Below are 23,150 nucleotides of genomic sequence, written 5' to 3'. Positions count from 1 at the left end.
CAAATAGCTTACTGATTGCTCTAAGACAGGGTTTCTCAACAGTGGCATTATCAAAATCTGGAGCCAGGTAATTATTGTGGGGACTGTCTGTCCTGTGCATTGCAGGATTTTTAGCAGCATCCCTGGCCTTTACCCATTAGCTGCCAATAGAGCATTCCTTCAGTTGTAATAATTAAACTTGTCTCCAGACACTATACCAAATGTCCCCTGGGGGGGGGGGAGGGGTAGCTGGCAAATTCACCCCTGGTTGAGCACCACTGATCTAAGGTTTGTTAGCTGTTCAGATGTTGAGCCAGGATCGAAACCCAGGCAGCCTGCCCCAAAGCTTGTGCTCTGAGACACTGCAACAATTTCATCCAGAAAAAAAGTTCAGGAATCATGAGAAATCTATCATATCACATTTATTTGGAAGAAAATCATTTGAAAATGATATGCAGAGATTTTGCATGACCTGTTATTGCAGCTTGATTTCTTCTTTGGGGTGCTGTCACAGGGCTCTGTACAATTCAGAGTGGATCATGCCTCGACTTGGTAGGCATTTAATATGGTTGTTGAAACATGGCATGAATGAGAAGGTCCCACACTTGTTGCAGGGTGCGTTCTCCCTGCCCTGAAAAGAAAATGAGCTTTACCATGGTTCTTAGGCTGTCCTCCTGTGGCCTGAGGAAGGTACAACACCTCTCATCACTCCCCATTCAGTACTGAAGACAGCAAAATCCTGAGATGTCCAGACCTCCCTCACCATTCCACAACTGTTCATTCATATTTGAGTTTTTGCTTTTTTTTTTTTATTGAGGTCAAATTCACATAACATGAAATTCACTATTTAAAAGTTTTTTTTTAATGTTTATTTTTTGAGAGAGAGAGAGAGAGAGAGAGAGAGAGAGAGTGTGAGCAAGCAGGGGAGGGGCAGAAAGAGAGGGAGACACAGAATCTGAAGCAGGCTCCAGGCTCTGAGCTGTCAGCATGAGCCCAATGTGGGGTTTGAACTCACGAACCACAAGATCAAGACCTGAGCTGAAGTCGGATGCTTAACCCACTGAGCCACCCAGGCACCCCTGGGATTCACTATTTTAAAGCATACATTTAAAGCATACATACATTGGTATATTCACAATGTTGTGCTATCATCCCTACTATCACCACTACCTAGTTGCAAAACATTTCATCACCCCAAAAGGAAACTCTGCACCCATTAAATAGTCATTCCCCAGTCCCCCTTCCTCCAGCTTCTAGCAACGACTAATCTGTATTTTGTGTCTGCAAATTTATATATTCTGATATTTCATATAACTGAAGTCATACAATTTGTGAGCTTTGTGTCGGGCTTCTTTCATTTCGCATAAACTTTTTGAAGTTCATCCACATTTCATTCATTCATTCTTCCAAACTGCTATTTATTGAACACCTACAATGCTTCAATCCCTGAGGATGATGAAGTGTAAACTCATGGAGCTTACATCCTATTGAGAGAGACAGATGATAACTAGCTGCTATGGTCTGAATGTTTATGCCGCCAAAATTCATGTTAAAATCCTAATGCCTAATGTGATGGTATAAGGAGGTGGGACCTTTGGGAGGTGCTTAGGTCGTGAGGGTGGAGCTCTCATGTGTGGGATTAGTGTTATAAAAGAAACCCCACAGAGCTCCTTAGCCCCTTCCAGCATATAAGGACAGTGAGAAAGCATCAGCTATGGACCAGGAATAGTGCTCATCAGAACACAACCAGCTGGTGCATTGATCTTGGCCTTTCCAGACTCCAGAACTGTGAGAAATAAATTTCTATTGTTTATAAGCCACCCATTTGTAGTATTTTATTACAGCAGCCTGAATGGACTGAGACACCAGAATAAATGAGTAAAATGTAAATGTATAAATTATAAAAAGGTAAAAAAGGAGAAAAAATACAGTAAGGAAGAAGGAAATAAAGGGTTGATTTGAAAATTTAAAAGGGGTGGCCAAGGAAGATCTCATCCAAAAAAATGATTTTGAATAGCCTGAGAGGCACGAGGAAGTTAGCCTGCAAATAACTGAGGGAAGAACACTTAGGTAAGGCAACAGCAAGTGCAAATATCCTGAGGCAGAGGTTTGTCTACCTGTTTGCAGAATGTTCTGGACTTACTGGAGTAGAGTGGACAAGGAGACAGGAGATGAGGCCCAAGAGGCCACCAGGCAGCTAGCTACATAAAGGGCCTTATAGGTAGGCTAACTATGGAGTTTATAATCCAAACTAGGCTACTTTTGATGGAGAAAGCAATTGCTATGAAAATTATTCTGGGCAATCAGGTATAAACTGGGATTGTCCTAGTCATGCCAGACCATAACAAGGATTTAGCTTTTACTGAGTGGAACGAGAGGTCACAGGTGGGCTTTGAGCCGAGCTGAGCCATGGTCTGGCTTGAGACCTTCACTCTGGTTACTCTGTTGAGAGAGACTGAAGGGCAGCAAGGGCAGAAGCAGGGAGAGGCATTGGGAGGCCATTGCAATACCATAGGGGCTTGGATCAGGGCAGTGGTGGGAGATGAGGTGAGAACTGGTCACATTCTGGACATAGTTTAAGGTAAAGCCAATAGAATTTCTGATCAATAGGCTGTGGGTATGAGAGAAAGAGAGAAGTTAAAGATGGAACCAAGAGAAGAAAGAGATTTGGAGGGCAGATCATGTTGTAGATCCAGTTCCCAGGAAGCTGACTCTGAGATGAAATTTGCAGGTAGCAAGTTTGCTGACGAGGACCTGCAGGATCAACACTTGGGGGCGAAGTGAAGGAAGTGGGGTCAGCCAGAGGTAGCTGCTGGGCTGCCATGTGGTCCCAACAAGGAATTTGGCCAACCCCACGAAGGAACTTTGAACCTGGGCAGCCTTCAGAGTTACCCAAACTGGTTCAAGTTAGTTGGTCAGGCCTCCTAATTGACTACCTATTGACTGGCACTGGTTGGAGGCCACCTTGGGAAGGGCATGATCTTGGGCAATGTAGTTCTTCCCAGTGGAGGACAAGCTCTGGTGGAAAGTCAGCTGTGAGCTGTCAGCAATCAATAATAAGCAGCTGGGGGAAGAGTGTGTTGGTCCAGGAGAATCTGGGTGGCAACCACAGCATGCACTATGGATCAGGACCTAAGTTTTGAAACTGAAGTTTGATATTTAAGGGAAATGTTAAATGACTCTTGTCCCTTTTCTGATACCAGAGGACTGTACAGTCTCTCAGTTCCTTCAAGGTGGCTCTCAACCCATAATGTTCCCCCATTTTACACTGAGCCACTAGAACAGCACTGTCCCATAGAAATATAATGCTAGCCACATATGTAATTTAAAACATTAAAGTAGTCACACTTAAACAGTTCAAAGATATAAGTGAAATTAGCTTTAACAATATATGGGTTAAAAGAAATTATTTTAGGGAGAGAGTGCACAAGCAGGGCAGAGAGAGAGAGAGAGAGAGAGAGAGAGAGAGAGAGAGAATCTTAAGCAGATTCCACACTCAGCATAGAGCCCAATGCAGGGGCTCTATCCCATGACCCTGGGATCATGACCTGAGCTGAAATCAAGAGTTGGATGCTCAACTGAGCCACCCACGCACCCCAATAATATGTTATTTAACCTCAAAGACCCAAGATATTATCTTTTTATTATATAATCAATATAATAATCCTAATGACATATATTATTTTTTTATGCTAAGTCTTCAAAATCTGGTACGTATTTTACACCTATATTACAGCACGTTTCAACTTGGACTGGTCACACTTCAAGAGCTCAATAGCCATGTGTGACTAGTGGTCACCATATCAGACAACACAGGTTCTCGACCTGCCAAATCTCCCCTGGCTCTTGGGCTTTGCACTTGACATTCTCAGTTTCAGCATCACTTTTACTGGAAGATTCCTGAGGCAGGTCAGGGGTCTGGACTCCATTGTAGCACTACACTGAGTAGTGATGGATTGTTTCTTTGTCTGCCTGCCCCCAAAAAGCTGTGTGCCCTATTCATTGTGTTAACTCCAGTGCCCAATGCAGTGTTGGGCACAGAGTAAGTTCTCAGTATAGCAACACTCTATTTGTATATAATTTGGGAGTTGGGAGGCTAATAGGGGCCCGGATTTTTCTCTCTTTCTCCTCTTCAAGACTTCCAACAATATCAGAATTGATAGAGACATATTTAGAGCTTCCTCTGCGAATCCAGCTGAACTTGAGACAATGTACCCTGGGTGACATTAGGAGGCTTTACCTAACAGAAATGAACTGAACAGTCCTTTGCAGAGGGCAGTATCATTTTCCTTTTGTTGCTTTCCTTTCCATTTGTTCTTTCATTTTCCATTTCTTTACAAAAGCCCCCAAATTAAAGACTGAACATGCACGAAAAGCCACAAAATGCAGAAGTGATGGTGACAATAGATAACTCACTGCAGTGGAAAATAAAAAGGGTGAGAGGTGGGAAGACTGTTGAGACTTCCCAAACATAGTAATCTCCTGGCAGTAGAGCTTGAGCTTCAAGTGATGTGGATTCCTGAAAACTCATAGCGGGTGTTGCCTGATCTCCTCCCTCTGAAATGTGTTGCTTTCCTCTTTGGTGATGATGACTTACTTGCCATGTTAAATGCTTGAGCTGTTGTGTGAGTATAGCTTTTTTTTTTTTTTTTTCTTCTTTAAGAGAGAATTTGGCAAGGTGTGCCTGGGTGGCTCAGTGGGGTAAGTGTCTGACTCTTGGTTTCGTCTGACTCGTGTTTTAGGCTCAGGTCATGATCTCATGGTTCATGAGTTCAAGCCCGGAGTTGGGCTCTGTGCTGGAACCTGCTTGGGATTCTGTCTTCCTCTCTCTCTGCCCTCTCCCACTCACTGTCTTTCTCTCTCTCAAAAATAATTAAGGAAAAAGAATTTGGTAAAAATGTTTATGCTAAATAATGGAAACTCCCATATCCTCAATTATTTATTTATTTATTTATTTTTAAATTTTATTTATTTATTTATTTTGAAAGAGAGAAAACGAGAGTGGGAGAAAGGCAGAGAGAGGGAGAATCCCAAGCAGGCTCTGCAGTGTCAGTGCAGAGCCTGATGCGGGCTAGAACTCCAGAACTGCAAGATCATGACCTGAGCTGAAGTTGGATGCTTAACTGACAGAGCCACCCAGGCATCCGCCCTCCATATCTTAAATTAAAAACAAAACAAAACAAAACTTTTCATCATGAATAATTTTAAGCATATGAAAAAGTGAAGAATGTATTATAAGGAACTCCCAGATTCCCATCACCAAGCTTTTACAATGATCCACTCATGGCCCATCTTTTTTTTCATCTGTATCTCTGTCCACTCCCCCCATTTATTGTATTTGGAAACCAATTCCAGATATCAATATATCTGAGGTATCATACATCTCATCTGCAAATATTTAAGCATGCTGCATCTGAAAGAGTTTTCTTTCTTTCTTTCTTTCTTTCTTTCTTTCTTTCTTTCTTTTTAACTTAGAAAAACGACTTTGCCTTCCCTTGCTACCTCTGGTTTTTTGGTGAGATCAGAATTGCAAATCAGGTCTCTATGCTCAACTTTATGGTACATTCTTAGGTATTTCAGTGGCTGGTGAGTTAATGACATGAGCAACCAGAGTTGCTATTAGCTCTTGATTTATGAAGCCACATGTTCAGCTTGTATGACGGATGTCATTAACATCGGGCGTGGCGGGCTCATTCATCTGTCTCTGCCCAGCGCTCTTCAGTCATGAACCACTCAACAGATGGGGGATTTCATGGCCACAAATGGAATTGTTTATCCTCTCATTGTTCCCGTGTCAGCAATCAAACTAAATCCATTACCCACCAATAAAAAGATCAGCCTGCTGCCAATTCAGCCATGGAAGGAACCAAGCTATGTTGAAGGGATTTAGAGTTTTAGAGGGGATAAAAAAGTAATAAGCCCCATAAAAGTTAAGACCCTAGAGAAGAGTTTGAGTCTCTCATTCTAAAGCTGAAGGTTTTAAGAGATTTATTTAAAAGGGAAGGCCTAGAAATTCAATCTTTTCTGTAACATAAAATATACTCTAGAGACTCTAATTATTAATAGTGCATAGCTTTTATTGTGTGTTGATGGCTTTATTTCATTAAAAAAATCAAAAGCACTCAAATTGGGCTTTGAAGAAAAAGAAAATGTCAGATTCATAATGGAAAAGCTGCTAAGATGTTAATGGTGTTACTAATGGTAGGAAGATTTTCTTTTGTGTGGGTAAATAGTTGTCTGTTCTTTACAAAGTTGTCCCTCATTGGCCTAGCTAGGGGGTTCTCTGTGCATTGATCTGTAAGAGGGGGGCTCCTAAATTCTGTGGACCCCCCCAGGCTACCCTCCCAGTATTCTCAATGGACCAGGACTTTAAAAGACATCCTAGAATACTTTTTGCTTTTTGCCAGGTTGTTTTTATATCAGGATATAAAAAGATATCTCTTTTTGCAAGAGATATCAGTTCTACTGCTTGTTCATTGTAGCTGAGGGTCTGGGACATGCAGTCTTTGCATTTATTTACTTGAAAAGTTCAAGACTTTGGCCAATGAAAGGTCAGATTGTCTGAGTAGGAAAAAAATCAGGCTAATTGTTTCATGTTCTCCTTTCCATTCTTTTCTGCCAAGTTATCCATGACTTACTGCTGTCATGCTAAGTGATAAGGATCTAGAGATGATTAGGACAAAGTCTTTTACCCTCTGTTAACAGATTAAAGGGGGAGATAGACAAGGAAATACATGATTGCACAAAGAATAAGATGTATTTAAGAACAACAAGAAACAGAGTGATAAGTAGAGGCACGCAGAGAATATCATGGGAATTTGGAGGAGACCCCTAGGGAGGAGGGTGATGCGGCAGTGAAGTGTCCATGTGGAGACAGGAGTCTGGGTAGGGAGGCAGGGGCAGCCTTGCCTGCTTGATATGGAGTGTGTGCCCTCTCTTGAAGGACATGAGAAGCCACTGAAGGATTTTAATTAAAGGAAAGACATGGTCAGACAATTTGTGTTTTATAAAAACTACCCTGGGGGTAGTGTGGGAAATGGATTGCAGGGGTTAAGAAATGGAGGCAGGGAAACCATTAAGAAGGTGATTGCTGTAATCCAAGTGAAAGGTGGTAGGCCTGAGCCAAGGGGGTTGTGTATGTGTTTGGGGTAAAGAGGAAGGTATAATAAGTTGGTTGTAATAGAAAAGTTGTTGAAATGACAACATTGAAAAATATGTAAAGTGCTTAGAGTAGAACTTGTACAACCTACACTCAGTTAATGTTAACTCCTATTTCTTTTTCCTCTTTGGGAATGAGTATTTCCTAGTGGTCATAGCATAGCCCAGAGTAAGAACAGGGAGAGGGTAGGAGGAGAGGGAAAATTAGGGAATGGGAAGGAAGAAAGGACACTGTAGTGAGAATACAGTTCTCCGCAGTGTCTCCTAGAGTCTTTGCCCTGCAGGAAACCTTACCTGTGGATGAGTCTCTATGAAGAAGGAGAGGTGAACTTGGTGTTGGAGATCTTGTGAGATGGTGGCAGTTTTGGAAACCCTGTGGTCAAAGTTACTTGGAAAGGAGAGCCTACCATGGGCTCAGCCGTTCCTTAGCCGTTGTGGCTGAGCCCTTCTATTCCATGAAGCTGTGTGCGAAGGATTTACTCTTCTTTCTGGATGACCAGCTCCTGCCATCTTTTTTTTTTTTTTTTTTTTGTTCTGATATTCCATAATGTCCCTTTCTTTATATTTGATAGTTTTTAGTCACTGTTACCCAGCACAATTGTGCAAACTGACCAGGCTGGCTGAGGTAGGTATATGATTGGGCTTAAGGAACTCTTTCTACTTCTGGAAAGTAGAAAGTACTTTCTACTAGAAACTTCTATATAAGATATGTCAAACAGTGTTAGATTTGTCCAAGAAACCAGGAATATGGCTTCCTTCCTCCTTCCCTCACTCCTATCTACTTCCTTCTTTCTTTCCTTCCTTTCTTCCATTTAGCCATCCAATCAATAAATATTATTGAGCTGCTCTAACACTTGTGAGATATTTTACTAACTGTGGCTGTGGCTTGCTTCTTCAGGAACCAAGCTACAAATATGCTGATCTGTTTCTCCTGCTGGATTATTAGCTCCTTCAGGGGCAGGGGACTCTCTCCTATCCATCTTTGTATCCCCAGAACCTGGCACAGGATTTGGCACTGAGTGGTTGTTAAGAACAAGATCTGTGTTGGGGCACCTGGGTGGCTTAGTCGGTTGAGTGTCTGACTTCAACTCAAGTCATGGTCTTGTGGTCCATGAGTTTGAGCCCTGCGTCAGGCTCTGTGCTGGCCGCTCAGAGCCTGGAGCCTGCTTTGGATTCTGTGTCTTCTCTCTCTGCCCCTTTCCCGTTTATGCTCTGTCTCTCTCTCTTTTTTCAAAAATAAAGAAACATTAAAAAAATTTTTTTAAGAACAAGATCTGTGTCTATGTTCAAATTACTTGCTACCATTTGCTAGCGGTATGACCTTGGTCAATTATACAGCTCTCTGAGACTTGATATTATCATCTGTAAAATGGGGATAATAGTAATATCTACCTCATCAGGCTGTTTTGAGCAATTAAATGACATAACACACCTAAAGCACTTACAGTGCCTGGCACATAAGGGTTCAACCATGTTGTCAATATTAGGTTTATAGTCAATATTATTGAACTAGTTCCCTAGGACTTAGTGTAAATCTGCTAATTTACATGTAAGTTGGGGCAAGACATTTTACCCCTTGGAGTCCCTATTTTTTTTTTTTTTAAGTTTATTCATTTATTTGGCGGGTGTGGGAGGGAGAGAAAGAGCAGAGTCCCAAGCAGACTCTACACTGCCAGTGTGGAGCCCAACGAGAGAAGGGACTCCAACTGACAAACCGTGAGATCATGACCAGAGCAGAAATCAAGAGTTGGTTGCCTAACCAACCAAACCACCCAGGTGCCCCTGCAGTCTCTTCATTTTTTATTTTTTTAATTTCATTTTTTATTTTTTAAAATTTACATCCAAATTAGTTAGCATATAGTGCAACAATGACTTCAGGAGTAGATTCCTTAGTGCCCCTTACCCATTTAGCCCATCCCCCCTCCCACAACCCCTCCTGTAACCCTCAGTTTGTTCTCCATATTTATGAGTGGCTTCTGTTTTGTCCCCCCTCCCTGTTTTTATATTATTTTTGTTTCCCTTCCCTTACGTTCATCTGTTTTGTCTCTTAAAGTCCTCATATGAGTGAAGTCATATGATTTTGGTCTTTCTCTGACTGGCTAATTTCACTTAGCATAATACCCTCCAGTTCCATCCACGTAGTTGCAAATGGCAAGATTTCCTTCTTTTTGATTGCCGAGTAATACACCATATCTTCTTTATCCATTCATCCATCGATGGACATCTGAACTCTTTCCATACTTTGGCTATTGTTGATAGTGCTGCTATAAACATGGGGGTGCATGTGTCCCTTTGAAACAACACACCTGTATCCCGTGGATAAATGCCTAGTAGTGCAATTGCTGGGTCATAGGGTAGTTCTATTTTTAGTTTTTTGAGGAACCTCCATACTGTTTTCCAGAGCGGCTGTACCAGTTTGCATTCCCACCAACAATGCAAAAGAGATCCTCTTTCTCTGCATCCTTGCCAACATCTGTTGTTGCCTGAGTTGTTAATGTTAGCCATTCTGACAGGTGTAAGGTGGTATCTCATTGTGGTTTTGATTTGTATTTCCCTGATGATGAGTGATGTTGAGCATTTTTTCATGTGTCAATTGGCCATCTGGATGTCTTCTTTGGAGAAGTGTCTATTCATGTCTTTTGCCCATCTCTTCACTGGATTATTTGTTTTTTGGGTGTTGAATTTGATAAGCTCTTTATAGATTTTGGATACTAACCCTTTATCTGATATGTCATTTGCAAATATCTTCTCCCATTTTGTCGGTTGCCTTTTAGTTTTGCTGATCCCTGGAGTCTCTTTAAAAGAAATCTTTAAAAGGTTTCTTTGAAAATGGAAATTATAATACCTGCATGGGTACCTTAACAGGATTATAATGAATAGAAAAGATTTCTTTTTCTATTAATTACAAAAATAACCAGCTCTAATAAATTATCTAAGCATAAACATCAGAGAATAATAAAAGCTACTATGTTATTATATATTTTTTTTAAAGATTTTTTATTTATTTATTTATTTTTGGGACAGAGAGAGACAGAGCATGAACGGGGGAGGGGCAGAGAGAGAGGGAGACACAGAATCGGAAACAGGCTCCAGGCTCCGAGCCATCAGCCCAGAGCCTGATGCGGGGCTCGAACTCACGGACCGCGAGATCGTGACCTGGCTGAAGTCGGACGCTTAACCGACTGCGCCACCCAGGCGCCCCTTATTATATTATTTTTAAAAGATGACAGATTCTTTCAGTTTGTAAAGAGCACCTACAAAACTCTACAGCTAACCTTACAGTAATGTGAAAATCTGGATGCTTTTCCCCTGGGATCAGGAACAAGGCAAGGATATCTGCTATCACTCCTCTCACTGCTCTCACTCTTACTCAACATAGAACTGGAAGTTCTAGCCAGTGCAATCAAGCAAGAAAAGCATAAAAAAGACATACTTATTAACAATGAAGAAATAAAACTGTCACTATTTGCAGATGACATGATTGCCTATGTAGAAAATCTCAAGGAATCTACAAAAAAAAACCACAACAAATAAAACCCCCAAACTTCTAGAATTAATTAGTGAGTTCAGCAGTGTTGCAGAATATAATATAAATGTGAAAAAATCAATCACAGATATATATACCAATGATGAACATGTGGAAACAGAAATTTTAAAACACACTATTTATAATTGATGTAAAGGAAATGAAATACTTAGGTATAAAAGTAACAAAACATGCCTAGGGACTATGTCCTAAAAATTACAAATGCTGTTGAAATGAAATGCTGATCTAAATAAGTGGAGTAACACATTGTGTTTGTGGATTGGAAGAATATACTAAAGATGTCAGGTCTCCCTGAATTATCAATAGGTTTCATGCAATTCCTATTAAAGGCACAGTAGGATTTTTTGTTGGGATAGGCAAGCTTACTGTAAAATTTATATTGAAAGGTACATGATATACAATAGCTATAGCAATTCTGAGAAGGAAGGATAAAATAGGAATCATCTTAACCAATACTAAGGTCTATTCTATAGCTATAGTAATCAAAACTATGGCATTGGTGAAGAGATAGACATATAGAACAGGATAGAGAACACAGAAGTAGATCCATACACATATGCCCAATTGATTTTTGACAAAGGTGGGAAAAAAAAAAAACAATGGAGGAAAGATCATCTTTTCAATATATGGTGCTGGAGCAAGTGAACATGCATAAGGAATGAAAAGAAAACCCTCGGGACGCCTGGGTGGCTCAGTCAAAGCATCCGACTTCATCTCAGATCATGATCTCATGGTTTGGTTTGTGGGTTCGAGCCCCTCATTGGGCTCTATGCTGACAGCTCAGAGCCTGGAGCCTGCTTCAGATTCTGTGTCTCCCTCTCTCTCTGCACCTCCCCCACTCGTTCTCTCTCTCTCTCTCTCTCTCTCTCACACACACACACACTCTCAACAATAAATAAACATTAAAAAAAAAAAGGAAACCTCAATCTAAGTTTCATACCTTATACAAAAATTAACTCAAAATGGATCATGGACTTAAATATAAAACCACAACTTTTAGGAAAAACTTAGGCTAAAATCATAGATCTAGATCTGTGGCTAGTCAGAGTTCTTAGACATGACACCAAAAGCATGATGCATAAAAGGAAAAAATGATACTTTGGACCTAATCGAATTAAAATTTTTTGCTCTGTGAAAAAGCATCCTGTAAGAAGATGAAAAGACAAGCAATAGACTGGGAGGAAATATTTGCAAATCTTGTATTTGACCAAAGACTTGAATCTGGAATATATAAAGAATTTTCAAAACTTAACAGTAAAAAAATAAACAATCCAATTAGAAAATAGGCAAAAGACATGAACAGACATTTACCAAAGAGGATATACAGATGGCAAATCAGCACTTGAAAAGATGTTCAACATCATTAGCCACTGGAGAAATGCAAATGAAAACGGCAGGGAGAGCTCACGGCATGCCTACCCAAATGGCTAAAACAAAAAATAGTTGTAACAGCAAATGCTGGTAGGATGTGGGGAAACTCACACGTTTCTGGTGGGAATGCAAAATGGTGCAGTCCCCTGAAACAGTTTGGCAGTTTCTTATGTAACTAAACAAGTGCTTACCATATGGCACTCTTAGACATTTAACCCAGAGAAATGAAAACTTGTGTTCATCCAGAAACCTGTGCACAATTGTTCATAGCAGCTTTATTTGTAATAGCCCCAAGTTGGAATCAATCAAAATGTCCTTCAGTGGCTGAATGGTTAACAAACTGGCACATCCACACCACGGAATACAACTTAGTAATAAAGAAGAAGGAACTATTGGTAGACACCGCAACCTGGGTGAATCTCCAGAGAATTATGCTTAGTGGGAAAAAAGCCAACCTCAAAAGGTTTCATGACTCAAACGTACAAAATTATGGAAATAAGAAATAGATCAGTAGTTGCCAGGGACTGGGGAGAGAGAGAAGTGGCTATGGCTCCAAAAGGGAAGCACAGGGCATCCTTGTGATGGAACTGTTCCAGATGTGGCCTGTAATGGTAGTCACGTGAATCTGCACATAACACTTGCTAGAACTAAGCACATACACAAACGAGTTCATGTACAATTGGTGACATTGAGTAAGGTGCAAGGAGTGTATCAAGGTCAATTTCCTGGTTGTGATATTATACTACAATTGTGCAAGATGTTACCATTGGGAGAAACTGGGTGACAGTATATGGGGTCTTACTTCTTTCAGTTGCATGTGAATCTACAATTATTTCCAAATAAGAATTTTAAAAAAGGTACAGAGAAAGATGAAAGAAATATTAGATTATTTATAATTATCTTTTTTTATTCTATAATTGTTAATCAGTAACTACTTAATCTAACTTCTTGTCCAAGTGACCGATCTGTAATACAGATCTGTCTGTGGCATACCAGCCAGTCCCTGATGGTCTTCTGCCACCTTTCTGAATACATTCCAAGTTCCAACAAGGCACCAGACTTGAGCCATGTTTACTTCTTCAGCCTCAGCTTACCACCTCTAGCCTTGCATGTGACACTCCAGCAATACTGAATTGTTGAAAATTTTCTGCACACCCTATTTTTACTCTGTGCTGTCTGTCATTCCTGCTGTTCATTTTACTTGGAATGTCTCTGTGACTTCCTACTTCTCATCTAATTCTGACTTTCCTTCAAGGTTCAACACAGGAGTCACCTCCTTCATGAAGCCTTTGTGAACTGTGTGTGTGTGTGTGTGTGTGTGTGTGTGTGTGTGTGTGTGTAATTATAACCTTAACTCCCTGTAGTTGAATCAGTCTTGGCTTGGTGTTGCATTTAGTAAAAGTATCACAGCAAAAGTCTGACATGCAGAAATAATTTTAAAACAATCTATATCATTACTGCCATCTCCCAAGAAACTCCAAAAGGGGTTCCATTCATAACACAGAGCCAAACTTTAAAAACCAAACCAAACACTCTCCTTCCCCTCTTTACCTTCCAGTGCCTTGCTTGTTAGCTGCCCATAATCTCTCCTTCTCTGCTCACCTCCCCCAAGACTCTCTACACTCAGTTTGCCACACATCAAGGTTTTCCTTCTCTTTCCTGCCTCTTGACTAATTACTTTCTTTTCTGCCACTGGCTCTTAGCCCTTTCTCATGTAAATCCTTCAAGACTGTCATTTGCCAGCAAACCCTAGGTTACTAGGGTTACCTTAACAAAATCTGCAGACTGGGTGGCTTAAACAACAGAATTTTATTTCCTCACAGTTCTGGAGGCCGGGAGTGCGAGATCAGGTGTCAGTAGGTCTGGTTTCTCCTGAAGCCTCTCTTCTTGGCCCACCTTTTCACTGTGTCCTCACATGGTCTTCTGTGTGCACGCATCTCTGCTGTTTCTTTTGTGTCCAAATTTCCTATTCTTATAAGGACCCAATCAGATTGGGTCACACATATGACCCCTTTTAACCTTATACCTTTTTATGGGCCCTACCTTCAAATACAGTCTCATGCTGAGGGAATTAGGGCTTTAACATATGAATTCTGGGGAGACAATTCAGTCAAGGGAGGCTGAGAATCCAAGCTAGCAAAGATAATATCCCTCCTGTTTGTCATAGGGAGCAATCGATGAAAATTTGAGAGCCTCTCCGTCTCTCTCCCTCCATAAAGTTAGGGAATATCTTTTTGTACTCAATTTTAAGTCAAAAAAATTAAATCTATAGATTTTGGTGTTTCAGGAGCATGACAGCCCTCCTGGCCAGTGCTCATTTCTGGCGAGCTCATCCGAAACCTTTTATCAAGGGTGTGAAAATTAATAAAAGGATATCTTGTTTAGAGTAGAGTTGGATGCCAGCAGGGGGTGCTCTTAGGCCCCACCACTTGTCAATTGCAGACCCAACAGGAAGAGCCAGATCTTGCAGTGGACACTGCTGTCCCAGCTGGAGGAAGAGATGCCCAGCCAACGAGAGACAGTCACAACTCAGCCAATGAAAAGCCACTATACCTTAAACTACCAGTTTACTCCAATGGGCTTTTTGTTTATAATCGCCCTCCCAACTTCCCTTTTCTCCTTTGTTCTGCCTGCTTGCTTCTGTTTTTGCAGTAGTATGCTTGTCCTTGATCGTGATTCCCTGCTATTCCCAAATAAAACCATCTTTTGCTGGTAAAATAACTGGTTGTTATGGTTAATGGGGGCATGTGGTAATTAATTAATGTTCAATGTCAGCAAGAAGAGCCAGAACCGGGAGCCCTGTGGTGCCTCTCAGTGAGCAGCAGGACCACCGGGTTGTCTTTTTCTAACTGGATGTGAGTAGTCGTTCTTTTCTCCACTTTGACACTTTTGCCCTTGAAGCACATTTTGATTCTAATTTGTATCCAAGGAGCTACTGTACCAATAATTACATGCACTACTATGTATGTATTCACTCTTTCAACATTCCTTTCCTGTTAAAATGGAAACTGTTAACAACATAACTTTTTTTTTTAAAGTTTATTTATTTATTTTGAGACATAAAGGGAATGAGAGAGAAAAAGAGAATCCCAAGCAGGCTCCACACTATTAACACAAGAGTCAGATGCAGGGCTCAAACTCACGAACTGTGAATTCATGAGCTGAGCTGAAATCCAGTTGGACACTTAACTGAGCCACCTAGGTGCCCCCAACATAACTTTTAAAATAATATAACAAGGAGGATATTTCCCTTTCTTTCTTTCTTTCTTTCTTTCTTTCTTTCTTTCTTTCACACAAGTGAGTGAGGAGCAGAGAGAGGGAGAGGAAGAGAGAGAGAAGCAGGGCTCCCCTGATGTGGGACTCGAGCTCACGAATTGTAAGATCATGACCTGAACTGAAGTCAGATGTTTAACGACTGAGCCACCCAGGTGCGTTATTTTCTTTTTTAAACAGAGATAAGACGGAAGTTTTATCAGTCTGGTAACCTTGTAGCTGGGAGTTTTACATTCTTTAAAATAATTACACTGAAATGAAACTCAGTGTTCTGCTACTTTATATACTTTTTAATGGTCTCATCATGGTTGAAGCAAATACCATCAAGTCTAGAGTCATAAGCAAGCGTCTCCTTTCTGCTCAGGCTTTGATGGGCACATCCCGAAAGGTCTCAGCCTTGAAAATAAAGTGGAAACGAGAGGCAGAAGCTGTGTGGCAAGCCAGTCACGGTGGAGAAGAGATAGGACAGCGCTCAGGCATGGGTTCCCAGTCTGGTGAAGTCCTGAGGTAAGTTTCTGGGCGTTGTCCTGACTCTCCTCGGGGTTTCATGGTCTTGCCACACACTGGGTAGAACTAATTCCAGCTGAAATCTGAGCCAGCTAAGTTTGAAATGTGAGAAAATTGCAATCCTCTCAAAGTGTGGTTCCTGGAGCAACAGCATTACCTGGGAACTAGTTAGAAATGCAGATTCTCACTCCCCACCCAGACCTATTGAAACAGAGACTCTGGGGACCCAGCCCAGCAACACATGTTTTACTAAGGCTTCCAGAAGCTTCTGATGTATGCTGAAGGTTGAGACCCCCACTGTTCTGTTTCTGTCACCACCTATGCCAAGAGGCTGCCAAACAGGCCCAAATGCAGTTTAACTTTCCTTTACCAAATCAACGCAACCACAGACCCCTGGTTCCAACCCAGGTTGGCAGGATTTGAATTTCTGGAGGGATAGGAGGAAAAGACTGACCTAAAACTAGCGTCCCAGGTAATTCTTGTTCTGAGGGAAGTTTGTAAGCCCTTAGTACCCAACTGACATCGCTGCAGTGATCTGATAGCTGCTGGGGTAAAAGTCTTCCTGCAAGCTTAGCATTCAGGAAAGGGAAGAGAACTAACATTTATGAGCCAGGACAATGGGACTATGGGCTAGCCACTGTTCTAGACATGTAGCATATATTACTTCCTATTGCTGTTTATAACAACCCTATGAGGTAAAGTTTGTGCTCAGACAATCTAAGTGTTTACCCAAGGTTACTCAGTAACAAGCAGGGCTGGGATTCACCCCCAAGGTGGTTTTGTTACCTCTAATGCCCTTCTGTGTGGCCACCAGCATGGGCAGCTCAACTTCTCTCTGACATGTCAAAGGCTTGCAGAATCTTCTTTTTCTCTTCCTTTTCCTTCTTCCCCCTTTAATAAAGTAGAATCCTTTATTTCACAAGTACTTATGGGGTCCCTACTGTGTTCAAAGCACTGTGTTGTACACAAGTGTATACAGTATTTAAATACAATTTAAGAAGCTCTTAGACAACAGAAGGCACTTGGAAGGCAGTGAACTTGGTGGCTGGGAATGGAGGGTCAGGATGACCTTGGGATCAAGTGATAGTCTTACCCTTTACTAGCTGTGTGAAGTTGGCAGGTGGTGTGTGTGTGTGTGTGTGTGTGTGTGTGTGTGTTTATATAACTTAAGTCTTAGTTTCCTCATTTGTGCAAAAAGACATAGCAGTGCCTCTCTCATAGTGGGTAAACCCTTGATAAAGGGCCTGCCACAGGTTGAAGGTGCATTAAATTGACTCAATAAATAAACTGTTAGTGTCTTTAGTTGATTATTATTGCCAGCTGTAGTAGATGCCCTAGTAAATTGGCTGCTACATTTGATAAGAGTTGACATTATTTATAAAGTGACAATAATTTGGCTTAAAAATACTACTAAATGTCATGTTCCTATAATCATTCCTTAGCACCCCCAAATCACCCCTACCTGCAGAACCCCCATCCTCCTCTCCCCAAATCCACGGTCTCCTTCCTCCTTTGGAAAACTGTTTTGTCAGGGTATCAAGCTATGTTTTGAGTATATAATAGTTAAAGGAGATGTGAAAAATGAAAGGAAATTAGCCTGTTCTTACTCAGGTGGCCACTCCAGCCTGGTAGTACTCTTTGGACATCTTTGCATTTATATGTTGCCTTACAAACATTCTTTTCTCATATGTAGTGCTTGGTATACCAATCACATGGGTCTCCAGTAAATGTTGCCAAAGCCACTGGGACCAATGTGCGTAATTGCGGAGATTAGAGAGGTTTTTGATGAGAGAAGCAACTTAGACCCTTGGGAGGGATCTCGGTGGAGATGGTTGTTGGTGTTGCCTCTTCCCAGTGCAGCAGTCCTTGCACTCACAGACCTGGATGGTTCTAGAACAGCCTTATAGAAAAGGATATTTATATCCTCCCTTGGGTCTTTTTTCTTGGCCAGGAAAACTGGGAACCATGAATGTACTAACACAAACCTGTAGGTTTCGGGGCCCATGGAGGGTTCTAGAAGGAAAAAAAAATGTGAGTAGCAAAAGCAGACTTGGTGGTCTACAGTTTCACTTAAAAAGCAATAATGTAACACTAAAGTAAGTTTCATAATTTTATTTGGGAATTTAAATCTGTATCTGTTCATGTGAACTGTTTAAGATATACTGACATGAAAGGAAAAAAAAAAAACACAGGTGACTCTTGCAGGTCTGCACAAATAGCCCAGTACTGGTCGTGCATGTGAGCTCTGTTTCATTTCTTTCTGGTTTGCACTACTACTTATTTTGAAGAGAAGATTGAAGGAGAGGGGAAACAAAGTTAAGACAACAGCGGAGTATAAATAATTTGACGGTGTGAATCAAAAGCCATAAAAATGCCCATATTCTAATTTTTTTAAATGTCTATTTATTTTTAAGAGAGAGAGACAGAGTGCTAGCAGGGGAGGGGCAGAGAGAGAGAGAGAGAGAGAGAGAGAGAGAGAGGAAGAGAGAGAGAAGCAGGCTCCAGGCTTCAAGTCAGTCAGCCCAGAGCCTGATGCGGGGCTTGAACTCACGAACCGTGAGATCATGACCTGAGTGAAAGTTGTATGCCCAACTGACTGAGCCACCCAGGAGCCCCAAAATGTCCATTTTCTAATATAAAAAGTCAACTTGGGGATTAACTAACCTAAGAAGTTAATTTAGAATATGAAAAAAGCCAAATATACATTATTCATTGCTATGTCATTGGTAGGAGTAAAAATTTGGAAGCAATCTTGATGCCCTATAATAAGGATAAATTATTAAATTTCTATTCAACAAAACATTGTGTACTTTTAAAAATAGTGATTGTGAAGATTATGTGGCAACATAGAAAATACTTAAAATGTCATCCCTCAAGGGAAAAGAGCTGAAAATTACACTACCCAAATGAAAAAGATGGAAAGGAAATACATCAAATGATAACAGCTGTGTTTGGGTAATGGCATGATGGTAGTTTTTTCTTTTGCGCTCATGATTATTTTAATCAGTTTTCCAATTTTATAAATTGGAAAACCAATTAAAAATACCCAAATTAAAAAGCCAATATTTAAAGCCAGAAAGAATGAAATGTGGTTACTTTAATGTTGACTGTTCCGCACAGAGCTTCATGAGGGATTTCACAGGGGACAAAATTGCAAACAGTTATTGCGATTTGTGGGGGGTGTGCATTTATTCCGAGTTGTTACGGTGGTTGGAAAGACAGTGGAATAATAGCAAGAGAAACTAGACCCTCCCACCCCCAGCTGCCAGTAATTCAATCTAGGGCTTCAAGAACCAATTTCTGCCCGTTCAAAATGCGGCTCATCCCTGGAGACTACCTCCTGCAGGCCATTGTGATAGTGATGGCGGGGATGTGGGCTGGCCTCTGCAACAGCTCCCAGAGGGTCAGGCGTTTGATGGAGGGCCTGGGCAGCTGTCTGGGCTTGGGGTTGCTGGTCATCAGAGACAAGGCAGCCTGTGCAATGTTGACCTGGAGGTGAACAGTCCTCTTTCTTATGCTCACTCCCCAGAGGCAACAGTCCCTCATTAGGGTACAGTTTCTAATCCAAACAGCCATTAATCTTTCTCAGGGTTAAAAGGCCAGAAAAGCAAGTTTTGCTCTCTATTTTGGTACTGTACTTGTCTGTCTTTTGCAAGAGCAGACTTACTTCACTGACCACTAGAAAACACCCCACAGCTGTGTCCACAGCTATGCAAAAATGCTGAGCCCAGCATGGACCTGGTGCACAGAGAAGGGATACAAGTGCAAACCGAATAGTCTGTTTATTGTGACCCTTGACAAAAAGGATAAACATGACGTACTTGAAACAAATTAGTATTCTGTAGCATAGGGAAGCGCATGGATTTTAAGTGAAAATTCCACCATATATGATAGTTGACTGAAAGTGATATTATACAAACTTTTGAATAATATTCTTTTAATTTTTCTTGCCTTAGCAAGTAAATGAATCCAAATAAATAGAGCTATAACCCCTAACAACTTTTGGTCTTTTAAAGGTAATCAATAACAAAATAGGATTTGAATTAGAAAGATGCACTTAATTGTTGTCTCAGAAACATAAGAGTGTTTGGTTTACAGAAATGGGCTGACTTTCTTATCTCAGACTCTTTTAATAGCCAGTAAGTCAAGAAACACATCTTTTCCATATTCTCAAAGTGTAAGGACCAGCACGATGGGTATAAAGATAAAAAACATGAAGCCTTCCTCAATCTGTTTCTTCATGCTTGACCTTTAAATCCTTCCTCTACAGAGTGATCATCACTGTGAATACCAAACACTTCTGGTGAGTCACATTTAGACATCTGGCTACTGATAGTAAAGGCAGCGAACGTTTAAGAGATAGAGAATTCATTTTTATGTCTCACACTATTTTACATTAAATTTCCCAAACTCAAAATTTCACATTAAGGATTAGGTAATACATAAAATCTAGCCATAGCATATTCAAGCTGGAAGAGGCCTAGGTTGAATAAAGTAAAACTCAAGACAGACCAAGGGACTGGAGTGGAACCTAGGGCCTTTGACCCCTAGCCTAATGCTGTTCTAATGATACCACATCACTTTGTAGAATGTAAGAGTTCTAGAACTTACCTGGACTTTTTTTGGGGCGGTAGGGTGGGTTGGTGGGGAGACACATATATGTTTTTTCTCTGCCAAATGTATTTTGAGACATTAACAACTTTTACTAAATTTTCCTGAAGGATCTCAGATTGGCAGAGAATTTAGCTGTATTCTGCCTCGTTCACACAGCTTCTGCTTTCAGAATCCATGATACTCTTGAAATGGAGGGAATTTTAGCTAGATGTGGTCTGCAAGGTATAATTGAAATTCTGTTGGCCCTGTCCTATGCTTGCCTTTAGAGCACTTGATGTAAATAATTTGAATGTCCTATAGGAATTAAAACTATGTCTTAATGATGCCATTTCTAAGTCAAAAATATATGCACACATATAATATATATAATAAAAAACATCTACCAAATTTTTAACAGTGGCTATCTTTTGGATGGTTCAATATTAACAAATATTTTCTTTTGTGTTTACCAGTTTTGGGTACCAAATGTATTTTATGTTTATAATTAGAGAAAACTCTAGAAACATTATTTCAATGTTATTTAAAAGATCTCAAGGACATAAAGACTTTTATACAGATAAAGTGGGCCTGGTCAGGCTGAATGGCACAGTAATGCAGTTCTTTTCCATTTTTAAAAATCCTGATGTAATTATATATAGCATTACTTATTTGATTAAAACTTTAATTCAGCTTAAAACGCAAATAAATCCACAAGGGCACTGAGATCCAGACTGCCAAAGACTTGAGCAAGCAAAAAACATCAGTGTGGTTACCTTTGTGAGGCGAAATGAGCCGTAGAAGTTTCTGTAGGCTGGGATTGACAGAGAGGCAGATGATCATGCTACTTAGATTCTACTGGCAAGGCTGAAGTCTATTAACTACAACACTGCTTGCTTTTGAATTAATTTATTCTGAGCACCAAAAACATTTTTCCAAAGAGGGAATTACCATGTAGGGTGTTAGTGTTTTTCTCCAAAGAACAATTTGTTTATTTACCACATGATCAGTCTCTCATATTTTACCTCTTTGGATCTGCTTTAATCTTTAAGTATTAGTTACTAGTATTTTCATAAATTAAGATGAATCTGACTTAAAACAATAAAATGATATTTCTCTCTTTTCTCTGGTCCTTTTAAAATGAGAAAATATGTGCTTATAACAAATCCAAACAATACAGATGTTTATAAAATAAAAAGGGGAAGTATAAAATATAGGGTGAATATTTTCTCTTAATTTTCTGTACCCCAAATTCTATTTCTCTAGTGATAACTTTTGTTATTTTGATGTGTATCATTCTTCTTCCTATATATAGACAAATACTTATGTATAATTAAAAACTAAAAATCAGACCATGCAAATATTTAATTGTTCTGCTTTTTTCCAACTTAGCAGTATATCATGGGCATATTTCCAATATGTTTATCTCATTCTTATTGATAGCACTGTAATATTCCATTACTTAATATACTCTGATTTATTTATCTGTATACTATTAATGAATATTTAGGTTCTTTCAGATTTTTTATTAGAGTGCTGCCAGAAACATCCTTGCCATCTTCCTTAACACACTTGTGCTCATATTTCTATACGCTCAATTTCTAGACTAGGGATTACTGGGCACGGGATATGTGCATTTATGTTTTTGATAGATACTGAGCTTTTGCCCATTTTATAAATAGAGCAGTTGAAATCCGTGTGGTTTGGGGCAGGAACATGAATGCTGATGTCTAGCCCAAGGTCCAACATAGTGGGCATTCTTCCACTGTTTACAGAAGTAGTTTGACTTTGAGCATTAGGGAATCTTCTGCAGGATAAACTTATTATCACATTCAGATTGGTAACAGGTATGTCATGTGTGGAAATAAAAAGACAAAGTTCTGGCTAGCTTGGCTTCTGTTGTCAGGACTGTGATGGCCAGTGGTAATTCTTTCAGTGAGAATGAAAATTAATACAGTTTCATTGAAGCTTCAAACAGAGCAGACAGGTCCTCTTCTGACTGAGGGCGTGGTGCAAGCTTGGTGACCCTTTCCTGAAACAGTAAATAAAAGCAGTTACCCAGGGCTTTGAAAAGACAGTTTGTAAAAGGTACTAGGTTATGTAAATTAACTTGGCCATAAGAAACAATGACTTGATAATAGTTATATCTCTGAAATCATATTTTGGGGCACCTGGGTGGCTTAGTCAGCGAAGCATCTGACCCTTGGTTTTGGCTCAGGTCGTGATCTCACGGTTTCATGGTTCAAGCCCTGCATCAGGCTCCACACTGACAGTGTGGAGTCTGCTTGGGATTCTCTCTCAATCTCTCTCTCTCTCTCTCTCTCTCTCTCTCCCCCCCCTCCCTCCCTCCCTCTCTCCCCCCTCCTTGTCTCTCTACCCCTCTCCCACTCATGCTGTCTCTGTTTCTCTCAAAAGAAATAAACTTAAAAAAAATCCTATTTCTCGTTTGCCCTATTCTAGCTGATCCCCAAGTCAGAAGTTTATCGAATGACACCTCTCCCACAAAGCCTTCAAAAGCCATTATGCTTACGTTCTGGCAATAGCCTGCCCAAAGTATAGAACCAAATCAACCTCGGGTAGAACACCGCCTATAATGACCAAACTGCATTGGTCAGCAGCCTATGCCAGGTAGGTCGTCTGGGCAGAGAGCACTGTCCCAGGCATAGCATGTGCTGCCAAGGAAAATAGAACTGGGTTGTCCTTGACTTCAAAGACTGTATACTTT

General features: G+C 40.5%; 2 protein-coding genes across 5 annotated transcripts in view; one reads left to right on the top strand and one right to left on the bottom strand.

The window, feature by feature from the left end:
• Positions 1–23,150, top strand: part of CRH (corticotropin releasing hormone) — a 316,144-nt gene that overhangs the window by 31,522 nt on the left and 261,472 nt on the right. For 3 of the 4 annotated variants that reach the window (XM_047842569.1, XM_047842568.1, XM_047842570.1), the window contains exon 3: positions 15,693–15,835. The exons of the other annotated variant lie outside the window; for it this stretch is intronic. The gene's annotated coding sequence lies outside the window, so the exon portion shown is untranslated. The remainder of the gene's footprint in view (positions 1–15,692; positions 15,836–23,150) is intronic. 4 annotated transcript variants of the gene reach the window in all.
• ADHFE1 (alcohol dehydrogenase iron containing 1) overlaps positions 21,182–23,150 on the bottom strand; it is a 31,687-nt gene continuing 29,718 nt past the window's right edge. The window contains exon 14 of the mRNA XM_047842581.1: positions 21,182–22,457. Within this exon, the coding sequence (XP_047698537.1) occupies positions 22,374–22,457 (84 nt within the window). The 3' untranslated portion in view covers positions 21,182–22,373. The remainder of the gene's footprint in view (positions 22,458–23,150) is intronic.

This window comes from Prionailurus viverrinus, chromosome F2 (genome assembly GCF_022837055.1).
Source record: "Prionailurus viverrinus isolate Anna chromosome F2, UM_Priviv_1.0, whole genome shotgun sequence".
In the NCBI taxonomy this organism is placed as follows: Eukaryota; Metazoa; Chordata; class Mammalia; order Carnivora; family Felidae; genus Prionailurus; species Prionailurus viverrinus.
Note: the sequence above shows the minus strand (reverse complement) of the source record. Positions and strands in the feature narration are given on the sequence as shown.